Here is a 24,683-nt window from a genome sequence, read left to right as displayed (position 1 = left end):
ATATATTCAGAAGTTGAAAAATATTTTTTTATTGGCTTCTCAAGTTTAAAAGGTGTTGTCGGTTTCATTCGTCCTTTATTTTAATCTTCCTTATTTATCAGTTAAAGTATGTGTTTTGTCTCTCCTAGAAAGTTGTGTTTGCCGAGGCGCTAGAGTTTTTGTATTAAATATTTTGATACTAAAGTGTGCAGCATTTTTTTCACTAGTCAAGTGGTTATTTCATGTGTTTTGTCTCTGCCTGCATTCCATCATTTCTACTCTTTGCAATTACTTCTTCAGTTACAGCTTTTCTAAAAAGGCTCACTGATTTAAGACGTCTCAAACACAGACATCTCCACTTTGGGACTTGAATGTTTGCTACAGAATTTTTTCTCATTCTAAGTCTGCAGAATGTTTAGGGGTTTTTTTTTTTCTACATTATGTTTACTATCAAGCCTACCCTTCCTAAGTGTGATTGCACACCTTCATCTTCTTGCTTATCAGGGTGAGAGCAGTCAGGGAACGAAAGCTGCCATGCAGGCAATCATCAGGTGTTTGTGACCCTGATCCCTCTCCCTGCAGTTGTCCTTGTTTGCAGACATGTGGACCTGATGTGGCTTACACTGTTTGCTTATGTTTTCCGATGTACGTACAGTGGCTGCCTTCTGAACAACTCGTAGCAGAGCAATGTGGATGGCACCCCCTTATTCCAGTCAGTGCCTAGATTGCATTGATCCAAATTGCCTCCCATCCCTAGGATGGGAGTGAGCTAACTCCCATTCTTCCTCATCAACTGTTGCAGCATCGGGTCGATTGTTGATTCCATGTAGTGTGGGTCACTGTCAGGCCTTTATCCCCCTATACTACAGCTGAGCATGCATGCAGTTTATTAGACCTTTTGAGAAAACTTGTTTTTTTTCTTTGTAGTTGCCTGATCAGCTGTATCTTTCATGAAATGGAAAGGCCTGCCTGTTACTAAACAAACCTTGTCGTAGTGGTAGCTTATTGTAATTTTTATGTACAGTAAATTGTTTCAGGGTTCTAGGGCATTCTGTACTAGACTTTGGAATTCTACCCAAAGGCTATGATGTAGTACATTTAACAGTTGGCCTTAGAGTGAAAGGATCACTTTGCTGTAAGAAACACTGGACATTCATTCCTATGGTACTGTTTTAGAATTTGTCATATTCTTACTACTGGCAAATGATTCATATTACCTTGGATTTAAAATGTAAATAGTTGTTCATTTCATTAGATGTGTAGAATTGCTTTCTTTTTGGTTTATGGTTGTTTACTCACTGCTACCTTTGAAGCAGTATTACATCATCATGGGTGCATTCTGCAGCTCGTTTCAAAAGGAAAGACTGTGATTATATTTTGTTTTTGAAATGTCTAAACATTTTGGAGTGTACTGCATCAGTGCCACTGCTGTCCTTTTTCCTTCTTCTTCTATGAGCCTGTATTTGGTATTTGAAAATCCAGAGCTGCTGCTGTCATTTTCTTTCTTCTGTTTCTCGGGGACTTTGGAAATGCCAACTAAAAGAGGAACCTACACTGAGATGCTTGGATTATGGACTTGTTGGACTTTCCAACTGAGGCTTCAGTCATTGGCCATAAATAAATAGCGACTGCCACCAAAGCTTTAGAACTCACTAGTCCTGCATCAGATCCAGAATAAAAAGCAAAACACCAGAACCCCACATCTTCAGATGTAATCGTGTTTCAAGAAGTTCTTTAAACCAAGAACTGTTTTTAAAATGTATTAGACATCTGAAGAAGTGGGGTTACCCACAAAAGCGCCTGTCGAATAAAGATTTTTATCCTGGATTCTACAGCTGTCTCCAAGTCCTGGTGTTTTGCTTTTTATTGGCCATAAGTAATTGGAAATAATTGCCACAAATGCAATTAGTTTTTCTATCACCAGTTTGTCCATGTGAAACCTTTTAATCTGATGATGTTGCCTTCATTTGCTCTTTAACCTGTGGGTTTCTGATCCAAGAATCTGATCCGACTCAGCCATATACTAAAGCTCCAGGATCCGAAGTCTGAGCTCCTCCTGTACCCGAAATGTTCCTCTACTCCAGTTTCCCCAGATCTTGTTTGCCACACTTTGACTAGCATCCGGAATCTGATCATCTAAGCTCCTCAGGGTTTTCGTGTGAGTTTTAAGTTTTTTTTTTCAGGGTCTTCCCTTCTTCCTTTAATAGCTCTTTATCATATAGTCTTTTCCTTCATTTTTTTCCTGTCTTAGGAGTTTATAGTTCTTCCTTGTGATGGTTTCTTTCCCTTCCCTACCCCTTTCTAGCTGTATTCCTGTATTAACTTTATATGAAAAAAAGCTTATATATATATTTAGGTACAGCTTAGTTAAGATTTTTCTGTTGTTGGATCTTTCCTTTTTGGTGTCTGTCTGTCTGTGTCTGTCTGTGTCTGTCTGTGTCTGTCTGTGTCTGTCTGTGTCTGTCTGTGTCTGTCTGTGTCTGCGGCTGTCTGTCTGTGTCTGTCTGTGTCTGCGGCTGTGTCTGTGTCTGCAGCTGTCTGTGTCTGCGGCTGTCTGTGTGTCTGCCTCTCTCTGTCTGTGGCTGTCTGTGTGTCTGCCTCTGTCTGTCTGCCTCTCTCTTTCTGTGTGTCACTGTCTGTCTGTGCTGTTTTTTTTCTGTGCAAATATGACTGACTGCAAACCCACGGGTTTTTAAAAAAATCTGTGACTTGTGGGCACAGGATTCCAGTCTCAGATGCCCATTGAGTGCGTGATGTGCCTCAGTGCTGTCCACTTGGACTCATCATGCACTTTATGTGCTGGATTCAACCAACGACCCCTAATGATAGAACAAACAAATTAATCCTAAAGGGTCTCCTGCCAGGTACAGCTTCTTCTGCCACACCGTCTACTTCAGGGGCTCATCCTCCTGCCAAAAAGCACAAAGATCGTGAGAGGTCCCCCCAGTAGGTCCTGTCAAGGGGGGGAACCTCCTGCCAAGGCATCTAAGTCAGAGTTGACTACTTCAGCTTCCATAATCATTCAGGCCTCCCCCCCTCAGCATTGGAGCAAAATTTTTTCCCCGGAGCCAGTGACATCCAGACCTAAATCTCCTGTCCTCAACAATCCAGACGAGTTTCCAGGCCTGCCCTCCCATTGCTTCCTTCCCTAGGTCCTATCACAGCCTTTCTAAAGCTGAAGTTAACAGCATGATGGTTACATTTCTCAAGGCACAAATCCAGCTGGGGATCTTGCCTGCCCCCCCCCGGATCCGCTAGCAATATTCCTGCCTTTAGTCCTTTATCTCCTTCTCCAATCCGAGCCCTGGTTTCAGAGTGATCAGGTGGGAGCTTTCCTGGAGTCAAGACATTGGAGCTGACAGGTACGGTGACCTCGACAGTTTTGGAGCAGAGAGGATCATTGGGTTCGAGGAGTTAATGTCAGCCACAAAATTTTCAGAGCTGTCCCTTCCCCTTAGGGCCTCTTAACTCCTCACTCAGGTCTGTGGGTTGTGGGGATTTGTTGGGGCTTCCCTTTCGACAGCTTTGACTCCTGTGGGGGTGCCCTTGATGTCTATATTTCCCTCTGCATTCAAGGTGGTAGAGAGGGTTCTCTCTGCACCCAGAAGAGCCTCGACTCTACCTGTTTCAGAACCCCCCCACACCTCCCACAGCAGCCTTTGTGTCTGAGCCATCTACCGTCTCCTCTGGGACAGCCTGCCCAGAAAGACTTCCAGACTATTTCCCTTTTGGAACACCCAGAGTCTTCTGATACTGCCCTGGACCACCCCACTGAGAAGGTCCCTCAGAAACATCAGTGCAAAAGGAGACACTTGGATTCCCCTTTGGAATCCTGCACAGAGGACACCGATCTCGATGAAGGGGAAGGGTCCCCAGATCACCACCTCAAGATGTCTCCTTTGAAGACATCATGGAGATCCTATGCCAAAAGGGTGACTGGTCTTCCCAAAACCCTAACCTACAGGAATCTGTGTTTCTTGTCAGAAGAATGAGAAGCAGTCTCCCCTTCTTGCTTGATGGCTCACTTTTTGTTTTTCCTCCTTAGCCTGTTCTGCATCAAAAAATGGCTTTGATCCTTCGGTAAAACACATTCTGAAGACAGCTGAATCAGCAGCTTGAATGTTAGACCTACCTCTCAACATTCCTTGATTGTTGTAATAAATTTGCTTCCCTTCTGCTTGGTGTACAATGAATAGTAGTTTTCCGAAAACACTGTCTCCAGCTTATATCCTTCTGCCATAATTTTGTTAAGATAACTCTGTCTGCTGGTGGGATTGCACCTTTACTAATACAGGTCTGGCATGCTTTCTTATGGCCAGGTTTGGAGCATATACACAATGTGCCCTTTCATTTAACAAATCCTGCTGTGGAATACCAGTCCAGGTGCTTGTTTGTGCCTTATTAAAATTAGTACAGTCTGTTCCTTTCAGTTTCTCTGGCACAACAGAAAATCTCAAGTTTTCCCTGCGTACTCTGTCCTCTAATTCTACCATTTTTTTGAAATATCTTTTCTTGTGCAGTGTCATACTCAGTCGGCCTTTTCTTCATTTCAACCTCTGATTTTTTGCGTTTTTATCAGTTCATCTGAATAAGTCTTTAAACTTCTTCCATTTTTTTTCCAACCGTATGTTATTTAAGTTGACATACTCCTTCACTGTTTTATTCATTGTAATCAGCTCTGAGCATGTTTAACTTATTTTTCCTTTAGAATAGTGGAAGTTAAGTATTGCACCGAAGCTGGAGCTTGAACTTTTTTACTGAAGAGTGACAGGATTCTTCCCAGTCACTATTTTCTCTTCACCTTTTCTAGCTGCTTTTCTTTCATGCTGTCTTTGTTTCTTCTTTGCTGACATTCAGGCAGTCTACTTACTGACCAGTAACTGAATTTGCTAAAAGTGGCAGAGTTCCTGGCCATGATCTCCGTTTCTTTTTTACATTGGGAGAGCTGAAGTTAAGCTGTTGATCAATGTGCAGCCATGTTGGAAGTCCTTGTGTTGGTAGCCTTCTTGGGAAATACTTTGTGTATTTGTATGAAAAATAGATTGGCTAGCCTGTCTGCTGGCATAGAGGGCAAAAGCCATGACTACAGCCCAAACAACCAGAGTGGTTTGTGTGCCTGATGGAGCTGGCAAGGTAGAATGGACAGTGGCCATTGCCAGCTCACCCTTCCTGGGAGGAGGGAGGCAGCACTGGTTTGCCACTTGGGTGACACCTAATAGGAGCAGACGGTGTTGCACCTGTGGCCTATGAGCATGTCCTTCTTGTTTGAATTGGCATGCTGCTGAGAAGCATGCCTCCATTGGCAGATGGCAGTTCCAGAACTTGAGTTGCTTTGAGGGATGCAGAGAAAGCATTTGACAGAGTAGATTGGGACTCCATGAGCAGGGCATTGGAAGCATTTGTTTTCCCTGATACAGTTGTAAGGTTGATTAGAAGAATATATGAGGGATCGGAGGCACAAATTAAAGTGGGTGGGTTCCTCTCTGATAATTTCTGTTTGAGCAGAGGAACCAGGCAGAGTTGTCCACTTTCCCTTTTGTTGTCAGAACCACTACTTGCAGTTAATAGTGCAAGTTCTTGTATATAGTTGGTAAATGTGTGCGCTTTGTGAATGTCATTTGTGTCTGTGATGCTTCACCACTGGCAGGAGTGGGGGACGTACACACTGGGAGGATGAGAAGTACACACACAGTAAAGTGCAATTTCCCTTAAGAGCACACAGAGACCATAGTAAGTCTGGGGCTGGTTTCTCCCTCTTTCTTCAGATCCCCAGTAAGACTCCACACTGGCACAGCTATGCAGTTGAGGTCTCCACCAAGTGGCCAAGCCAAGACCTCCAGCACTATCTCTGTCCAACCAGTGCTTAGTGTCACTGCCCAAGTAGCTGACACACACTCCTTGAGATTTGATTTACACACACACACACACACACACACACACACACACACACACACACACACACACACACACACACACACACACACCTGGGAAAGGCTGGCACAGGTTTACTAGCTGTGCTCTCTTCTGCCCAGACTATAAGGTAGTTTTAACTGCCACCAGCCACTCCATATCAGCTATTTTAAGGCACTTAACAAAGGGTGTCCAATCTTACTGTGTAATGTTACTATTAATCCAAATGGTAGTTTGACCAAGAGCAAGGCTGTTAGGAGTGGCCCACAGTGTCACCAAACAAATATGCAAGTACTCCCAGAACTTAAATGTATCTAGGCAGACCAGCCACAATGATGGGTTTAAATATTTTTAATAGTAAATAATAAAAGAACAAGAACATACTCAGTAAATAAACAAAATCACAGGAAATACTTAAAACAACATTGCAGGATAGTCTCAGATAAATAAAAACATCTAAAATGATCTTTACTATATTCCTAACTCTACCTAGAAGAATTACTATACCCTAGAAACTTACTAGTACAGCAAGGCAAGTGTGGTGAATGGATCTCTAGCTGATGATGTCTGGTCAAAGACAAAATGCACTCCTCTCAGAGAGTTGTTAAATTAATATCTCAAATATTGCTGGGATACTTGCTGCATGACATCATTTCTTGTCATCTGACTATCCCAGGTGGAAACCTCCCACAGCAGCTGGTAGCATTTAGCTTCTCTCTGTGAAAATACATTAACGAGGACTTTTCTTAGGTCTAAGTCAAATGGTGGAAGTCATAAAATAATTTACATTCCCCCACATCTAAAGACAATACAAAAAACTTCTAGTCCTAGACATTGTCTCCTGTTGCACTGAAACTGAATGATAACATCTCTTTTATTGCACAGTTATAAAATAATTTAATTTCAACTATTTTTCTGAAGTTTTGCAAGTTAACCTTCTATGTGCCAGTTTCCACTGTTAAAACCTACATTTACACAGTTAAAATAGTTTATATACATTTCTGTTCTTTTCCAGTAAGGTACACTGTGGATACATCTTTAAGCTCAATACTGTACAAACTCATTTCACATATACTTCTGTACTAGGAGTTTGATATACACATAACATACAGTTCTAATATATTTGTAACACAAGCATATGAATCATGTTGACATTCACAACTGACGTGATCATTTACAAAATTCCAGCTAGCTAGGCTGACAATATTTCCTTTTTTGACAGTGTCACAAGCACATTTTACTACTAAGGTTTTTTGCTGAAAGGAACTGATTTAAGAACACAGCAGCACTGTCTGTATGAGGGGCACTCCTTGACATACATTACTATTAACAGTGGATTGACACCAGCATTGGCCTATAATGTGGGCATACCCTCAACCTGCAAACGTTGAAAATGAGAACCCAAGTCGTTTTTCCCTCTGCTGTCATCATAAACAACTCCTTCCACTTCATCAGAACTGCTGTCATCCTAGTTCCCTGATGCTCTGGCTTCAGCCTTCCCTCTGGGCCTTTCACATTTAATTGTCACAATTCTGGGGGATTGCATAGCAGCATTCTGTTTAAGTTGGTGATTTCTTGTTATTCCTAATCCTTCCCCCAGATGGGTGATGTGTGCACTTGCTTCACTGAGAGCACCTACAATGCCTTCCCTATAGCACATGTTGCAGACACACTGCATAAAGGCTATCACAGATAGTTTCTTTGGAGCCACGTCCACCTCTCCTAACCTTATGGTTTTTGGTACTGCAGTGGATCAGACTACCTCATTCCACATAGGATGAAAGAGCCAGTATCAACCACTCACTCCTACTTTCATTTTCTGACTTCTCTGGCACACTACTAATAATTCTCTGATTGTTTAGGTCATAGTCAAGGTTTTATCCATTTATACCACAGAGCTTGAGGGAATGAGTAATTCAGATTGAACTGCTTTCTAAGTCAGTACTTTGGCTACTTTACTTCCAGAATGTTTCCAATGTGAATGATATGTGCTCTAATGCTTAATGTCACTTAAAAGAATCTCCTGTTTTGAAAACTGTATGGAATCTAAAGTTTTTTTTTCATAATGCATTACCTGCTCACATTGTGAGGGTTGCAAATGCAGCAAAACTAGCCGTTTCCTAAGGGTGTCATATAAACAATGTAGAATGTAGCTGTCAGAATTTTTAGACTGTGATATAAATGCAAACAATAAGCTGAAGTTTAGTATTATGTGATACACAAGAGACTCATTTTTGAATATTCAGATGTTTCTGATAATTTAACTGTAATTTAAAGTTTGTGAATGTATATTTTGGCAGGGAATATTTTTATGGCATTTTCATGATTTATTTAGCCATTCAGTTAAACATTGAAGTAAAAAATGGCTAATTTATTATTCATAGAATGAATGAATGAAATATTTTAAATTTGTTTTTTATTGCATACATTTGACGTTCATTTGAATTTTGTGATAGTTAAAATGTAGATATTCCCTTACCATTTTTTAGTCTGTCTGAATTAAAATGTTAGTTTTGGTTTACTTATATTTTCTGTTTTGTTGAAGTTGTGTAGTGATTGGGCTTCCCTACAATTCCCATTGCCCCACCTCACAGAACTTCTTCACATGACAAGTTCAGCTTCTAATGTTAAACTCTGTGATCCCTATTCTCTTTAGGAAGTCATTGCCATTGTGGTTTATAAGTGTGTGCTGAGAGTGATCCCTTCATTTTATGAGATTTCTTTCTCCTTGTTTGTGAGACCATGGAGTGTATAAGTTTAAGGTGTGTGGGGGCCCTAACTGACCTTGTCTTCTGTTAAAAAAAATGGACAAGTTGAGTCATTTTGAGTTAAATGCCAGCAGTTCATATGGAAAGCATCTATTAATGAACTTATGTGATTGCTGCCTAAGAGTTTTGTCATTAGTCATTTCTTGATTTTGAAAAGCTGACTGCTGTTCAGTGTCTATGCTTTTCAGCATGTATTTTTGCAGGTTGCCAAGGTTGTAAGCATGACTTACAACTTTTGTTTCACCTTGTGCTCCAGTTTAGCTTGATGGTTTAAATTAGCTTTGTTTGCTAAAAAAAAAAATGTCTGTTTACTGAATTGTTAACCAGATAGTGCACTGCTGCTGAGGTAATGAGAGCAGTCGGTGCAAAAATGTGTTACTGAGTCACATCTCTGCTGTTCTGTGATATATTGACTTTCTTGCAGTTAACGGTACTTCTGTCTAATCAGTTGATGAAATTGTGACTATGTGAAGTATTGCCAGCTATGCCTGGAGAAGTAGGACACGGAATGTGTAACATATGCCAGCATAGCTAGCTGGGAATTTGTAAATTTATGTGCGTTGTACATCAAACTGATTTTTACAGATGCTTGTGTTGAAAAATGTATTTGTAAAGCTGTTTGTGTTAAAAAAAATATGCCAACAGTGTGTCCTGCTGGACAGAAAAAGAAATACGCTTTTCTGTCATACTGGATTTTAGCTATTGAAATTAATATTGTAGCAGAGGATACTGGAAGATAAGAGGTTAAGCTCAGGTCCAGCTAACTTTGAAAAATAATATGAAATTAAATTACTTAATTTGGGCCATAAAGATTGTATCTTACAGCTCTGGTTGCAGCCAGAGATGAAATGTCTGTGCCAGAGAATAGTCTATTAGCTCCTGTAGGAAGAGTGGAAATGTTTTATTGTTTTATGACTTCCAGAAGCTGCAACAGATCTTAGCAAAGCTGTGTGTGTGTGTGTGTGTGTGTGTGTGTGTGTGTGTGTGTGTGTGTGTATTTTTGACACACACACATGCTAAGTCCTGGCAGCTTCTAGCCAAGGGGGTAGTATGGGAACCAGAAGTTAGATGACCACATGTGTGTGATGTCATTCTGTAATCCATCACAAAAATTATGTTTTAATACTAGATGAGACTGAAGATGCAGGGCAGTCTGTATTTGGTACCTGACAAAGAAGGGCCTCCCACATACTTCATCTTGCCTTCCTCTAGTAAGTGACCAGGGAATAGTAATTCTTTAGATTAGTCAGGAAAATATAGTGAGATTAGTTAAATGCTGCTTTTCTGTAAATGTGTGCATCTGTCTGTGTTATTTTAATATTTCCTGTGATTGAAACTCTGGTGTTTGTTGTAAATAGATATTCCATATTTTATGTTATTTTATTATTTATCATTTTATACATTTAAACTTTTCATTGTGGCTGATCCTTTAGAGACTATTTTATACTTTGAGTGTACTTGTAGCTGTTTGGTGACTCTCTGGCCACTCCTGAAAGCCTTACTGCATTAGTCAAACACTGTCATTTGTATTAGTGTTAATTTCACTCAGTATTATTGGGTACCCTTGTAAGAGCGTTAGGGTACCTGGCTTTGGAGTTTATGGTGCCAGTGTACCTTATAGTCTGGGCAGAAGGGGGCATAGCTAGTAAATCTGTGCCAGCCCTTCCCACGTGTGTGTGTATGTGAAAGTAAATCTCATAGTGCATGTGTGTCAGCTGCTTGGAGCAGGGACACAGAGCACTGGTTTCACAGAGAGAAAGATGGAGGACTTGGCTTGGACACTCTGCTGAGGACTCGGCTCTATAGCTGTAGCAGTGGGGAGTCTTATTGCGGACCTAGAGAGAGAGAGAGACCCAGACCCTGGGTAGAGTATGTTTCCTGTCTGCTTGCAAGGGAAATTGTGCTTGATGCAGAGATCTACATCTGGAAATAGTGTGTATGTATTTTGTTCTAAGTGAACATCCCTCTCAAGTGTCAGTGGTGAGGATTAAGGCTTCTTTATTACTGACCCAGAGAGGGAAATTCATCAGATGTTTTTTTTTCCTGTCTTACCTTGACGTTATGCATTCTGAAAGCAGTATGTTGCTGAAAATGAATGTGGTAATAGTCTCACTGAAGACATTTGCTAATACTACCAAATGTTGTTGCAGATTGTTAGCACTTGGCATTAACTGCACCTCTTTCTCAAATAATTATGAGAACTGATATTCTAAGGCAGTATAATAGTATAGTATTTTGTTGTCTTGGTTTATTGCATTGCTGTTTCTATACTTTTTTCAGTCAGTTTGCAGGATGTATGACTGACTGCGTTCCTTGCTGAGACCCATCCTGGATGTCACGTGTAATTTTTAAGGGGCTTCTGTAATCATACATTATGTGGAAGATAAAGCATTTCCAGCTGCTGGGCAGCATTCTGAGGTACATAACTGTTTTGGTCTTTGGAATACAGTGAATGAGGTTACTACCTCAGTCAACACCTGTGGTGTTTTTTTTCTTGTTTCAGTTTCTATAAGGTGTTTTTTGTTAAACATTTGTAATAAGAGTGAGTGCTGATAGTGAAATATTTATATTGGAGTTTGCGTGTTGATTAAGAAAGATAAACTGTAGTGTGTGGGAGGTGCATTAAAGCTTTACCATCTGTACTAATGTGCTGTTTTCATTTTTTTTTTGTCTTGCAGGTGCCCAAGTTGTGGAGTTGTGTTTGGTGGGGTAAATTCAATAAAGTCTCATATTCAGATGTCCCATTGTGAGATTTTTCACAAATGTCCTGTCTGCCCAATGGCTTTTAAATCTGCTCCCAGTGCCCTCTCTCATATTTATACACAGCATCCAGGTTTCAGCAGTCAGCAGTCAAAGTGAGTATTGTGCATTGAAAGGTAGGGATTGACAAACTCAGTATTTTGGATAAATTAAGTGGTGTGTTTTAAAATAATAATTTAACTTTCTTAGCATTTTCCTAGATCAGGTGGTGGTGCATTCCTAACCAAAGGAGCTGTCTGTAAAATATGAGTCGTTACAGAAGGATGTTCCAGGACCTACACCCATTTGTCATGTTTTGTCTGCTCTTACTATCTGAAGTTTTCCAGATAGTCAACCAGCTGTCTGTAAAAAAGCAGATTGGATGTAGGAAGTTCCTCTGTCTTTTACAGTTTCATGCACTTTTCCCCTACCTGGCCTAGCAGCTATAGCTGTAGTTGATTCCACTGTGCTTAAACGCATGGTTAATTCCAATTGTACGGTTTCTAATAACAATGGGGAAATTATTGATAAGTATGGGAAAAAGTGTTTACTTCTACAACTTTGATTTTCAAACCTTTGAATTGTCATGTTAGTTTCTTTTGGTAAATTGTGACAGTATAATGTCCTAATCTACAGTGTCTTGTGAAGAAAATTCTGAAGAAAATTCTGCTTTAAATGACATAGCTTTTTCTGTAGCACAGGTCACTACTCATTGTTGGCAGTGTATGTATGACTCTCTTGATACTTCTTCAAGAACTGTGACCACTGGTGCTATTTTAAGGAGGTTTACGTGACTGCATTCTGAGAACCTCCCAGATGATGTGAAAAACAGATTTTAAATTCTCCCTTAGAGATTTAATGTTTGGCCATCTGCTGCAGAGGTGATCAAAAAGTGTGATGAAAGGGGGCAATCTGATCCAGAAAATGTCTGTAACCCTCCTTTTTCAAATTGTCCATACGATTTTCTTTCTCCCCTTTTTTAAACACCTTTATTGAATTATCACTTGTGACACAGACAAATTTACATTTATATAAAAGTCCTCAAACTGTATTAACAAGTTCATGTTTGCAAACATTATACTTCACTTATATTGCTATATATCATATTATGTAAGCAACATTACATAAATTATTAAATTCCTGCTTTTTTTTTTCCAACAAGAAACATCTTTATTAAACCATCACTTAATGATGCAGGCGATCATACATTTATATAAATGAAAACAGACCACATTGACACAGTCCTAGTTGCAAGCATTTTACATCACAAAACATACTGACAACATGCACAGTTGAAAACATACATCACATACAACCCAATGATTTTCAGTCAAATATTACGTAGCTCATTTAAATCCTGCCTTCTTTTAAACCTAATTCCTCCCCTGTATGTATTCCCATTTTTTCCAATGTAGTTTGCTCCTACCCTTTTCTAAAGATCTCAGTTCCGGTTGTTTTTATCTCTATTACTATATTCACTACTTCTAGTGTAGTTGGTTTAGATTTTGATTTCCATTTTCTAGTAATTCCACCATAATTAAACACAGCAAGGCCTTACCATTTCTAGGCAATTCTGATTCTGTATCATAGCTCAGAACAGTCATCTCCCTTGTCACATCAATCTGCCCACCCAGGATCTCTGCAATCCTCAAAGTCCACCAACTCACCGCACTCCCAGAAAATATGTTCCCAATTACCTCTTCCTTCCCTCCCTGTCAAACCTTCAACATTTGCTGTCTGAGGACAAATTCTCTGGAGTTTACTTGGGGTATAAAAATATCTATGTAAACATTTCCAAGCAAAAATCCTGAATCTTCTAGATTTTGTTGCATATTAGAAAGACATACATATATCGTCCCATTGTTTCTTTGTGAATTGCTTATCCAGTCTCTCTTCCCAATCCTTTTTAACCTCCTCTGACTCTTATACCTGCAGTATTTTATATACTCTACTAATTATTCCTTTTTAATGGCAGCTTCTGTTCTAGATTATACTAAAAACTCTACCAGTGCTGTTCTTTCATTTAGGACTACCCTGTTAGATTTTCTTTATCCAATTTCGGCAGAATAAATAAACAACCTTAACAGAATTTAGGTAAACAGACGAACTGATGTCGTCACTTTCATTTTTTCCTCAACCTGTGAGTCTCTGATCCTACTCCCCTGCTTACCAAAGCTTAGGCTCCAAAGCTTGAGCTCCTCCCCTACTCATAATACCTTATTTCCCTTGATTGTGTCAGATCTCATTTGCCGCTGTTACAAGAAGAATCTGGATCCAATTGCTCGAGGTCCGTGAGAGTTTATGGTAAATTTGGGAAGATAAATTAGTTCTTTTTTTCTTCTTCTTTTACTTCTGTTTTGCTTTTTTTCTATCTCTGTTATCTCTCTCTCTCTCTCTCTCTATATATATATATATATATATATATATATATGTGTGTGTGTGTGTGTGTGTATGTATATTTATATTGTATATATCTATATCTATATATATATATATATATATATATAAATAAATATATATATTTTGTGTGTATATATCTATACATATATATATATATATATATATACATATATATATATACATATATATATATACGTACATTAATATATATATATATATATATATACACGTACATGTACATATATACATACATATATACATACATATATATATATATATATATATATATATATATATATATATATATATTTATATATATATACACACACACGCACACACATATACATTTTTTTTTTTTAAAAAACGTTCGCTGGTCCGTTCTTGGTGGGATTTTCTTCTCACTTTCTCTTTCTTTCCATCTTTTCTCTCTCTCTCTTCTAAAGAGAAAAAAAGAGACATACTTTTAACTCAAGTTATAAAGGACATTGGACCCTATATTTCTGATACCTGGATCCTTTTATCCTGTAGAAAAGATAGGGGACAAGTAAAGGAAGACTTCATTATGCTTATCAATGGTATTTGCCCTTGTTTAAAGTTTATGCATACATATTCCTATGATTTTTTATTAAAGTATGTTATTAACAGGTGCTTTAGTTCAAGAAAGTTTAGAAAGCCAGCATTTTCAAACAGTTATGTGGATTTTAACAGCTGCCATCCAAGACATACTAAGCAAAATTTAAGGGCCAAATTGTATGTGCAGCCAGGATGAGTTCAGTGTTTTTGCCTTTAAATTAAAACGTGGTAAACTTGTACAAATGTTCAGGACAGAGGCTGCCCCCAAGATTTTCTTTTTAAAATAAGGAAGGAAGTTTTGGATGATTTGGGTATATATTTATAAACCCCTTCTAGGTTTTGCAACCGTGACAACGCAAAGGGCTACTAAGTCTTTTAGAAACTAGAAAATAGTTCACTTTTGGGAAAGAGGCAGATGTTAAGTTGTCAATCTCGCCTTCATTCTTGCTTGATGGGGTTCGGAGCCGATCCTCAGCTCCGACTCGGCACTTGCTAAGCTCGAGAGTCACTTTTACCAGCTCAAGGCAGCCCCATATCCCATGATGCAAGGCGGTAAGTACCCAGATCTCATTTGCCGCTTCGCTGATGAGGTCCTCCTTTTACCAGCTCCTGGTAAGTGAATTATTACTTTACTATTTTAGCCCCTTTTTACTAAAAAACCTTAAATTATTAGTTTTAACTTAATTTTAATTCCTTTCTGACAGAAAATTTCCCTGTCTCCTCTAAACTTTTAGTCAGACTAAAACCCATCCCATCCCCCCCCCTGTTAGGGTGTGTGTGTGTGTCTGTTAGTGATACCTTTTGGTATATCTAATTTTATTTCTTGGACTGATGTGTGTGTGTGTGTTTTACACCATGTCTAAAGAAAGGGTCTCAGGCTTTAAGAAGTGTGACTCGTGCTGTCAGAAGATGTCTCTGACAGACTGTCACACTTCTTGCCTGTACTGTCTGGGGCCTCTTCACCTGCAGGACTCCTGTGCTATATGTCATTCTTTTAGCCAGAGAGTCCTGCAGGAAAGAAGAAATAAACTGATTTTGAGGGGCCTTCTTAAGCCGGAGGGCTCTCCGGCTAAGTCGGCCCCATCTAAGACTTCTAAGTCTTCCAAGGCCCAGGCTTCTGTGTCCAAGCCTGTGGCCTCGGCTCCGACTCATTCAGAGTCGAGATCGGCTCCGGCTGGAGCCGATTCTGGGTTACCTAAACCTTCGGTGCCGACTCTGGTTCGACCACTTCGGTGTCGGCTCCGATCGGTTCCGACCACCACGTGGCCCAGGCATCGGTGTCGGCTCCGATCGGCTCCGACACCCTTACATTTATGGCCGTATCGGCTCCGGCTGGAGCCGATACATCGAAGCTACCTGTCGGTGCCGATAAGTTGTCGGCTCCGACAGTTTCAGTAGTTTCATCGGCTCCGATGGTTCGCCGAGGAAGAGGTCTAGGTCCCCTTCCTTGGAGCCGATACTTTCGGCTCTGGCTTCGCCTCTCCTCTCGGAGCGGAGCCATTGGAGCCGATCTTCAAGGTCATCCAGGCTTTCTGACCATGATTTGGAGAGAGTGGTCAGTAGACTACTAAAGTCACAGGCACTGGCCCAAATGCTACATAGTCCGTCTCAGCAAACGACTATTAGTCCACACCCCATTGCAGTTCCTCCCTCGACTCTACCCCAGAGTTTGGAGTTGGAGTCTTTGGGAATAGTTTCTGCTACGGCTGAGGGACAGATACCCCCTTCTGCTCCTTCAGCCTCTACTCTTATCTCCTCTTCGAGACCTTCCTTAGAGGGATTCGGTGGCCGGGCTTCCCTGGTCTCCGAGGGGGTGAGTGGCATCGGACCCTTGTCTGACCACGCTCTTCCCCTTGGAGCCTCGGCCTTGGTGAGTTCGGCTCCGACATCTGCCTCGGAGCCTTCCTTTTCGGTGGGTCCTGGACTTCCTAGCTCTTGGAGCGGGTTCTCTCGGACCCCCCTGGGAGGGGAGCCTTCGAGGTGATGAAGTGTGCTGGCCTCTGGACTCAGCCAGCAGTCTGTTCCCTTAGCTCCTCCCTCTATAGTGCCTGTTGACATCTCTGCCACTTTTCTTGCTCCCGGACCCAGAGATCCTCCGCCTCAGGTTTCCGCACTGGGAATATCCCCCTCTTCTGAGGATTCTCATGACTTGTCGGGTGATCCTCAGGAAGAGGACTTGTAAGAGGAAACACGTAGACTCCCGAGTCTATCACTGGATACTGACTTAGATGAGTCAGAGGGATCCCCAAGATCCCCTCTGAGGATGTCTCCTTCTCAGACATCCTAGAACTCCTTAGACAGAGGGGAAACTGGCCCACCAACAATCCCTCTGAGGATGAGTCAGTATACCTGGAGGCATTTGGATCTCGGCCCTCCACCTCCTGGGTGTCTCCGCCTTTCGACCCCCTTATGCAGGTTATTGCTCGAAAGGCGTGGACTGCTCCTGACTCTGTAGAGCCTGTCCCTAGGAGGCCTTCTAAATTTATTACTGCCCCGTCGGACAAGCAATTCCTTACAAAAGGTGTCCCCGCTGATGCCATGGTGGTGGCGGCTGCCACCAAGAAGCAACTTGCAGATCCTTCCATACCTGTCCATCCTCCTAATAAGGACTCTAGGACCATGGATAGATATGATAAGCGGATGTTTTCTTCAGCGACCTTTGCTATGCGTTCGCTGAACTATCTTTGTCACTTCACCAGACTCCAAAGGGATATCCTTAAGGAGCTAGGTGAAGTTGTGCAGGATCCTACAGCTGCGGGGGCTCAGGAAAAAATTGCTTCACAGCTAGGAACCCTTAACTCCATTGCAAACTCCTCCATGTGGCTTATATCATATGCTGCTGATGGAGCGAGTAGGGCCGCAGGTACAGGTGTGGCTCTTAGACGCCAAGCCTGGATGCGACTATGTAATTTTGCAGATCCCTTTAAGGCGTCCTTCACAAACTCTCCCTTTGATGGGTCAGCTCTGTTTGGCCCTCAAGTGAAGGAAACGTTGACCAGGTGTGAGCAGGACGGCAAAACTCTTTCTGCCGTAGGAGTCCGTTTTTCCACCCCTTCTAGACCTTATCCCAAAGGACAGAAGGGTGGCAAAATGTGGTTCCGCAAATCCCAAGGAGTCACGCCGGATTCACGTGGTCAGTTTACCCCTAGAGGCAGAGGGGGTAACAACAACAGACGCCGCTCTAGAGGCAGAGGGGGTCTACAAAACCAGGGAAACAGAGAGTCTCTCTCTGACAAGCCTTTCAGCATCCCTGAGATGTTGCCCGGCTGTCCCTCCTTGGAGGCAGTCGGGGGAAGACTATCACTGTACCCAGAAGCCTGGCGTTCTCTCACTCAAGACAGATGGGTACAGTCGATCATATCCGAGGGTTACAAAATTCCTTTCGAGGAAAGTCCTTTCTATCCCTCAAATTCCCTTCCAGACGTACCACCGGTCTAAGGGAAATTGCAGAGTTGGAAGTCTCAAAACTACTGCAAAAAAGAGCCATTCAGCCAGTTACAACAGACCATTCAGAGCCTGGAATCTACTCAAGGTTCTTTTTGGTCCCCAAAAAGACGGGAGACTGGAGACCAATATTGGATCTCAGCAGACTCAACAAGTCTGTGAGGAAGACAAGATTCGAATGGTCACTCTTCAGTCGATTCTGCCCTTCTTGCAGAAGGACAACTGGATGTGCTCAATAGATCTTCAGGATGCGTACTATCACATAAAATTCACAGACGCTCCAGGAGATTTCTCCGCTTTTGGCTGGGGTCCAGTCATTTCCAGTTCAGAGCCCTGCCCTTTGGTCTCACCACAGCCCCCAGAGTGTTCACCAAATGCATGGCAGTGGTCACGGCTCACCTGAGACGCCAAGGATTCCAGGTGTTTCCGTATCTCGACGACTGGCTCCTGTCAGCCACCACCAGGCATCAGCTTGTTCAAGCCAGGGATTACACAATAAATCTTTGTTCTCATTTGGGCATCTCGATCAACTTGAAAAGTCATCCTTATTGCCCTGCCAGTCTATTACTTTCATAGGCGCAAACTTAAACACTGTTCGGATGTCAGCTACCCTTACAGACCAAAGAGTTTCAGACATTCAAAGTCATGTCAGGATCATTCTAGCCAACAAGAAGGTACAGGCCAGAATGGTTCTAAAAGTATTAGGTCTCATGGCTGCGGCCATTACTCTTCTTCCCCTGGCTCGCTTCTACATGCGCCTTCTTCAGTGGATGTTGTTCACTCAGTGGTCTTACCAACAACTTCCAATGCGTCACCAAATTCTGGTGACACAGATTTGCAAAAATCATCTTGCTTGGTGGATCACTTCTCCCCAGATTCACCAAGGCAGACACTTTGTACCCCCATCCCCGGTAGCCACTGTCACCGCGGATGCCTCCCTGATCGGGTGGGGGGGGCATTATCAGGGCAGGATGGTTCATGGGACGTGGCAACCGTTCGAGTACCACCTGCACATAAATGTCCTAGAGATGAGAGCAGTGCTTTTATCGTTGCAAGCCCTCAACGACTCTTTTACTGTAGGGACGATTGCAGTCCACACAGACAACATGTCTGTAGTTTGGTATATCAACAAACAGGGCGGAACCAAGTCCTACCCCTTGTGTCGAGAAGTGCTCAGACTGTGGCAATGGGCGATCTCCTCTCATCGGTTTCTGGTAGCAACGCACATCCCTGGGAAAACCAACATTTTAGCGGACAGATTGAGCAGAGCTATTCTCATGCCTCACGAGTGGTCTCTCAAGCAATCTATAGTGGAGGAGATTTTTCTGGAATGGGGTCGCCCATGTTGCGATCTTTTTGCTACTCCCCAAAACAGCAAATGCCCAGACTTCTTCTCTCTTCCCTCTGTCAGGCCATCCCCCCAGAGACGCTCTGACCCAGGATTGGCCCCAGGGACTTCTTTATGCCTTTCCTCCTTTTCCTCTAATCCCTCAGGTTATCCAGAAAGCTACCGCTTTGAGAGCCAAAATGATTCTCATTGCTCCTTATTGGCCTCGACAAATTTGGTTTCCGTTCCTCCATCGTCACCTTTTGGTGCAGCCATGGCATCTGGACCCAGTGCCAGATCTTCTGGTTCACCAATCCGGTCAGCTGCACCGGTCTATCCCTTCTCTCAACCTCTCAGCATGGTTGCTCCACTTCCTTCCTTAGCCAGGCTTCCTTTGATCTCTAACCCTGTTAGAGACATCATAGTAGCTTCTTTAAAATCCTCTACCAGGAGGATTTATACAAGCAAATGGAAGCGTTTCTCTTATTGGGCTAAAGCCAAGAATATCGATCCCTTCACTGCCCCAGTTCAGGCAGTTTTGGACTTCTTAGCGGAGATTTTTCATGCAGGCTCCTCTTCTTCCACAGTTAGAGTTCAACTGGCTGCTATCTCGAACTTTCATTTCGGGATCGCAGATCACAATATCATGTCCCATAGGCTTTGTAAAGCCTTCTTGAAAGGAATTTTTCTGCTAAAGCCTCCAATCAGGAATCCTCCTCCTCAGTGGGATCTAAATTTAGTGCTGACATCCTTGATTCTTCCCCTTGAGCCAGCTGTTTCTTGCTCCTAAAATTTCTTTCTTGGAAAACATTATTCCTAGTAGCTATTACATCGCCAGGAGGGTGTCTGAACTTCAAGCTCTTCGGTTCGACCCCTATTTGGTCTTTCACAAGGACAGAGTATCATTGAGAACTAATCCGACCTTTTTGCCTAAGGTCGCCTCAAAGGCTAATTTGAATCAATCCATTGAACTCCTTGTATTTTTTCCAAACTATTCAAACAGATCGAACAAAATTACATTATCTTGATGTCCACCGCCAACTCAGATATTATTTGGACAGAACTAAACAATTCAGGAAATCCGATCAACTCTTTGTTTCCTATGCAGATAACAGGAAAGGCCTTCCTGTTTCTAAAGTGACCTTATCTAGATGGCTGTCTTCTGTCATCTCTGAAATTTATCTGCTCAGGGGAAAACAGCTGTGCTCAAAACCTAAAGCACATTCAACTAGGAGCTTAGCTACTTCTACAGCCTTTCAAGCTAGACTTCCTTTAGACACTGTTTGTGCAGCGGCCACTTGGGCCACTCCTCATACTTTTGTTTCCCATTACAAATTGGACTTGGCCTCCAGGGACAGAGCCAGTTTTGGCTCTACAGTCCTCAAGAGTCTGTTCCGTTGAGCCACCCAGGATAGAGGTGCTAGGGACGGTCCCATCAAGCAAGAATGAAGGCGAGATTGACAACTTAACATTAAGAAGTATGTACCTACCATAACGTTCCATGTTAGTTGTCTTCTCTCGCCTTCTTTCTTGCGACCCTCCCTCCTTCCCCCAGGCCTGGACAGACCTTTCTACAAGAGATTGTTATGCTGAAGACCATTCAGAACTGGTCCTTCTTTCATCCTGTAGGCTTTCTTTCTTCCTTTGGGAAGTATTTATGCTTGGTGCTATTGCCCTTTGTCATCAAACGAGATCTGGGTACTTACCGCCTTGCATCATGGGATATGGGGCTGCCTCGAGCTGGTAAAAGTGACTCTCGAGCTTAGCAAGTGCCGAGTCGGAGCCGAGGATCGGCTCCGAACCCCATCAAGCAAGAAAGAAGGTGAGAGAAGACAACTAACATGGAACGTTATGGTAGGTACATAACTTCTTAATATATTAAAGATATTGTGTTGAAAAACTGCTGTTCAATTGTAGTGCAGATTTCATTCATATTTTGGGAGAGAAACGCACCTTAATTTATAAAATTGGTCACAACCTAAAATATTTAGTTTTAACATCCCAAATAATTAATAGTACCACCTGTAAAGGGACCATGTGTTTTGGGGCTTGTAAATATTGTAGGTGTACCCTGCAAGATAGTTTAATCATGCTAGGTAATCCACCGCAATGTTTAATTTTGAAGGTAGGAAACTGCAACATCAGTGGATTAGTATACATAGTGGTTTGCCAGGGATGCAGTTTTTTCTACATTGGCAAGACCAAAAGACAGCTACTTAAAAGAATATATGAACATGTTTATGCCATTCAAAACAGAAATATTAACCAAGTGTTATATAAGCGTACACTGACTTGCAACCTATACACCAAGTTTCTGTTTGGTGTAGTGGAGATAATTAAAGACACAAGGGTTGGTTGCTGGTACAATGAAATTGAGAGAAGGGAACTCGTCTAGCAGCTTAGATTGAAAGTCACAGTACTTCCTGGTTTTAATGAATATCTTTCACTTGCACCCATTTAAAAAATCAAAGCTGGACAATTGTAAAATATGAAATGTTTTTTTCTTTATTTCTATTTTTATCTTTGTGTTAGCCTGTTTTATTAGCAAATTCTGTTTACATAGGCTTAGATTTTAGCTATATTAACTGATGTTTACTTTAGTTGTTTTTGCAAGTGTATTTTTCTAAAATGGTTTATAGTTTTAAGGAGCATGTTTTAATTGAGTGGTGTGTCACATGGTTGTAATTGCTTTGTATAAAGCACCCTTTTTACTTGTTTCATATGCTTCTGAAGTAGTCCCATGTTGGAAGGGACAAAAGCGCTTGACCATTTGTCTTATGTTTTATTAAATTCCTTTTTTGTCGTTTGTGGTTACAAAACTTTTTTTCTTTAGTATACCTTAGTACGTGTTTACCCCCTACGTGTGTCCCTGGTTTTCTAGGTCCGAGTCAGAAGCCATGCCGCGGAGTGACTTGAGATTTCTTCACAGCTCACTACTCTAAGCTCAGCCCTTTTCAGAAAAGTTAAATTGTTTAACCTGTTTTGGGCCCTAATTTCTGGCCTCAAGAGATTACCTCTAAGTACTTCCGCCCTTAACCTGTCAGCCCCAAATGCCTCCAGTCTCTCTGCGCTTCAACTGTGACCCGCACGCCCGATTGAGTTTAAGCCTGATTAACTCCTGTGCTTACGATCGGCAGAGCTGAGGACCTCTCTTTCAGGACAAGACTCTGTTTTTGACTTCGAAAGCATTTTACACACTCAAGCGTCCGTACTTTAGCATTCTGCCCATGGTTACAAATCAAGTTTTCAGCGGTGTTTTTAAGTGGCGGGCTAAACTGCCAGCAAGTTCTGAAATTAAGGTCTCTGCACGCGAAAAAGAAAGCAAGACCAATTTACATCTGCCGTTTTCGGTCCCTGCTAATACCTGTTGTCACCGACGACCCTCGGCTCTTACGTTGAAGTCTCTTATCGGCAGCACGCAGATCCTAGTCTCCACCATGCCAGCGCGTTCCATTGTGCCCCGCCAGGGCTGTTTAGTAGCCGAAGGCCTCCAAAAGGTGCCTGCTAATTCCACTACTGTTAAACCCCTTGCACTCTGCCAATGGCCACTCTTCTCCAAAGACGGTTGGCGCATAATTAGGAGTTCTTAAGAAGGACTCTGCTCAGGAACCCCCAGCCCCGGGAAAAGAGCCCCAAGACCAGAGGCCCCGAGCAATAGTCCTCTGATGATTCTGCTGATGAATCAGAACAAGACTGGACTAGCCAGAGGCTTCCAAGCACACTATTTCACAGTCTGGAATGCAAGAAATCATTCTCCCTGGCTTCCTTCCTTTGATGAATCCTCCAATCAAACCTTCAATAGTTCAATATGAACAGGCAGGCCCTCAGACTCCAGGAAAAGACCAGATTCTCATTTGCACCCTTACAACCTACCCCAGCCACTTGCTTCCTTTTTCCCTCTAGTCTTCTGTGGTGGATGAGCATTTCAATGATGCTCCTCAGCAGAGATTCTTTACCCCCCCCCTGTCAGCATTGGTTACAGGATTTAAGCTCACACAGATTTCACTGCCTCTTGCTGGCCCCTGACCCGTCCTCATTTTCACATGTCCCAAGGGGCTAGCCCCGTCATGAGCTTAGCTAAAACCCTGTTGAGCACTGGCTTGGGAAGCAGATGGGTAAACAGATGGGTAAAGAGCCTCTCTCACCTCAGCTAGAGCTTTTTCAGTTCACATCCAACACAATACCAAGAGTTTATGCTTAATTCAGCCCAAGGTAAAAACTGATGAATCTCTTGATAAAATTATGTATTAGAAATGGTAAATATGGTAAGCAGGTTACATTAGGTTAGCAACTATAAAATTCATGATGCACCATGGGCTTCTTGTTTTTCAGATTGGACTGGCACATTCATTAGTGGTAATTATTTGGCAAAAATACAGCCATGCTTTTGGGGGGACTAACCCAATAAATTGATGCTCCCTCTCATAAAAGAAGGTTATTATGGACACCCATCCCAGCAGGGAGTGAATGGAATGGAAGCAAAGTCAGAAGTCCAGACAGTTAAAAGAATAGCAGCAGGCAGGTTAACCAAGGCTAGTTTAGGTTAGACTCAAAAAGCTTCCTTTTCTGGCTTTTACAAGAGTGTGAGGACCTGCTGCCCACAGAGAAGAAAAGCCAGAGGAGTGCCCAATCCAGAAACAGTGGCTACAGAGGACGAAGAAGTGCAAGGTACATAAATAGCACAGGCCTCCAGCACAACAAGAATAATCCTCCCTCCACAGTGACTCAGTGGCAGGACCCGCCAAGCAGAACACAAAACAATCCTCCTCTATCTTAGAAGCTGGGAAATTTTCAACCAAACCCAAACCCAAACCAAGGACAAGTGGATTTTACTAGACCATTCACAGACCACCGTAACACTTCCACACTCCTAAAACACTTTAACAATCAAAGAGGAAAACCAAACCTAGAGGCTCTAAAAACAGATAATGGAAAGGAAAAAACATGAGAGCTGTGAAAGAAACACAGCAGAGCAAGAAAACCACCAACAGTCCAAAATTCAAGAGTTCCCTAAAACAAAAGTTATACCCACTTAGACTGAACACTCCTAAATACTTACATCATTGTCCAAAAATTCAAGATGCTGACCCTCATTCCTCTTCTCTCCAGATGCTGTAAGGAGTGTTGCCTGGTATCTCTAGATCTCAAGCAGGCATACCTGCACGCCCCTGACTTCATCCTACTAAAGGAAGATAAGATAGATTGCAGATCCAGGCTCTGCAATCTATCACTCCTCCCACATTCAGGATTTGGCTTATCTACTCCTTCAGAGTATTAAAATGCCTGGCATCAGTAACGTATCTACAAATCATACAACATCAAAATACCCATTACCCATACTACACTGTCAACTATGGGGACAGTTAAAGCAAACAAAGTCAAGATTTACAAGAGTACAGGGGTTGTTTCCAACTGGGATTTCACAGGGTCAACAAACAAAAGTCATATTAATAAGCAAGCTGACAAACATTTTCCAAACCAAGACACTTGGATCACCAGCAAATGGCTTTCCTGGAAGGAACAAAACAAAAGAACTCCCTATC

The 24,683-nt window shown here is 42.1% G+C and overlaps 1 protein-coding gene across 1 annotated transcript in view; it reads left to right on the top strand.

Annotated features, from left to right (window-relative positions):
* ZNF687 (zinc finger protein 687) overlaps nucleotides 1–24,683 on the top strand; it is a gene marked incomplete in the record, with an annotated part of 1,307,099 nt that overhangs the window by 447,271 nt on the left and 835,145 nt on the right. Inside the window, 1 exon segment of the mRNA XM_044080513.1 lies at nucleotides 11,336–11,512. Within this exon segment, the coding sequence (XP_043936448.1) occupies nucleotides 11,336–11,512 (177 nt within the window).

This window comes from Protopterus annectens, chromosome 8.part0, assembly GCF_019279795.1.
Source record: "Protopterus annectens isolate FY-2018-M chromosome 8.part0, PAN1.0, whole genome shotgun sequence".
NCBI lineage: Eukaryota > Metazoa > Chordata > Ceratodontiformes > Protopteridae > Protopterus > Protopterus annectens.
Note: the sequence above shows the minus strand (reverse complement) of the source record. Positions and strands in the feature narration are given on the sequence as shown.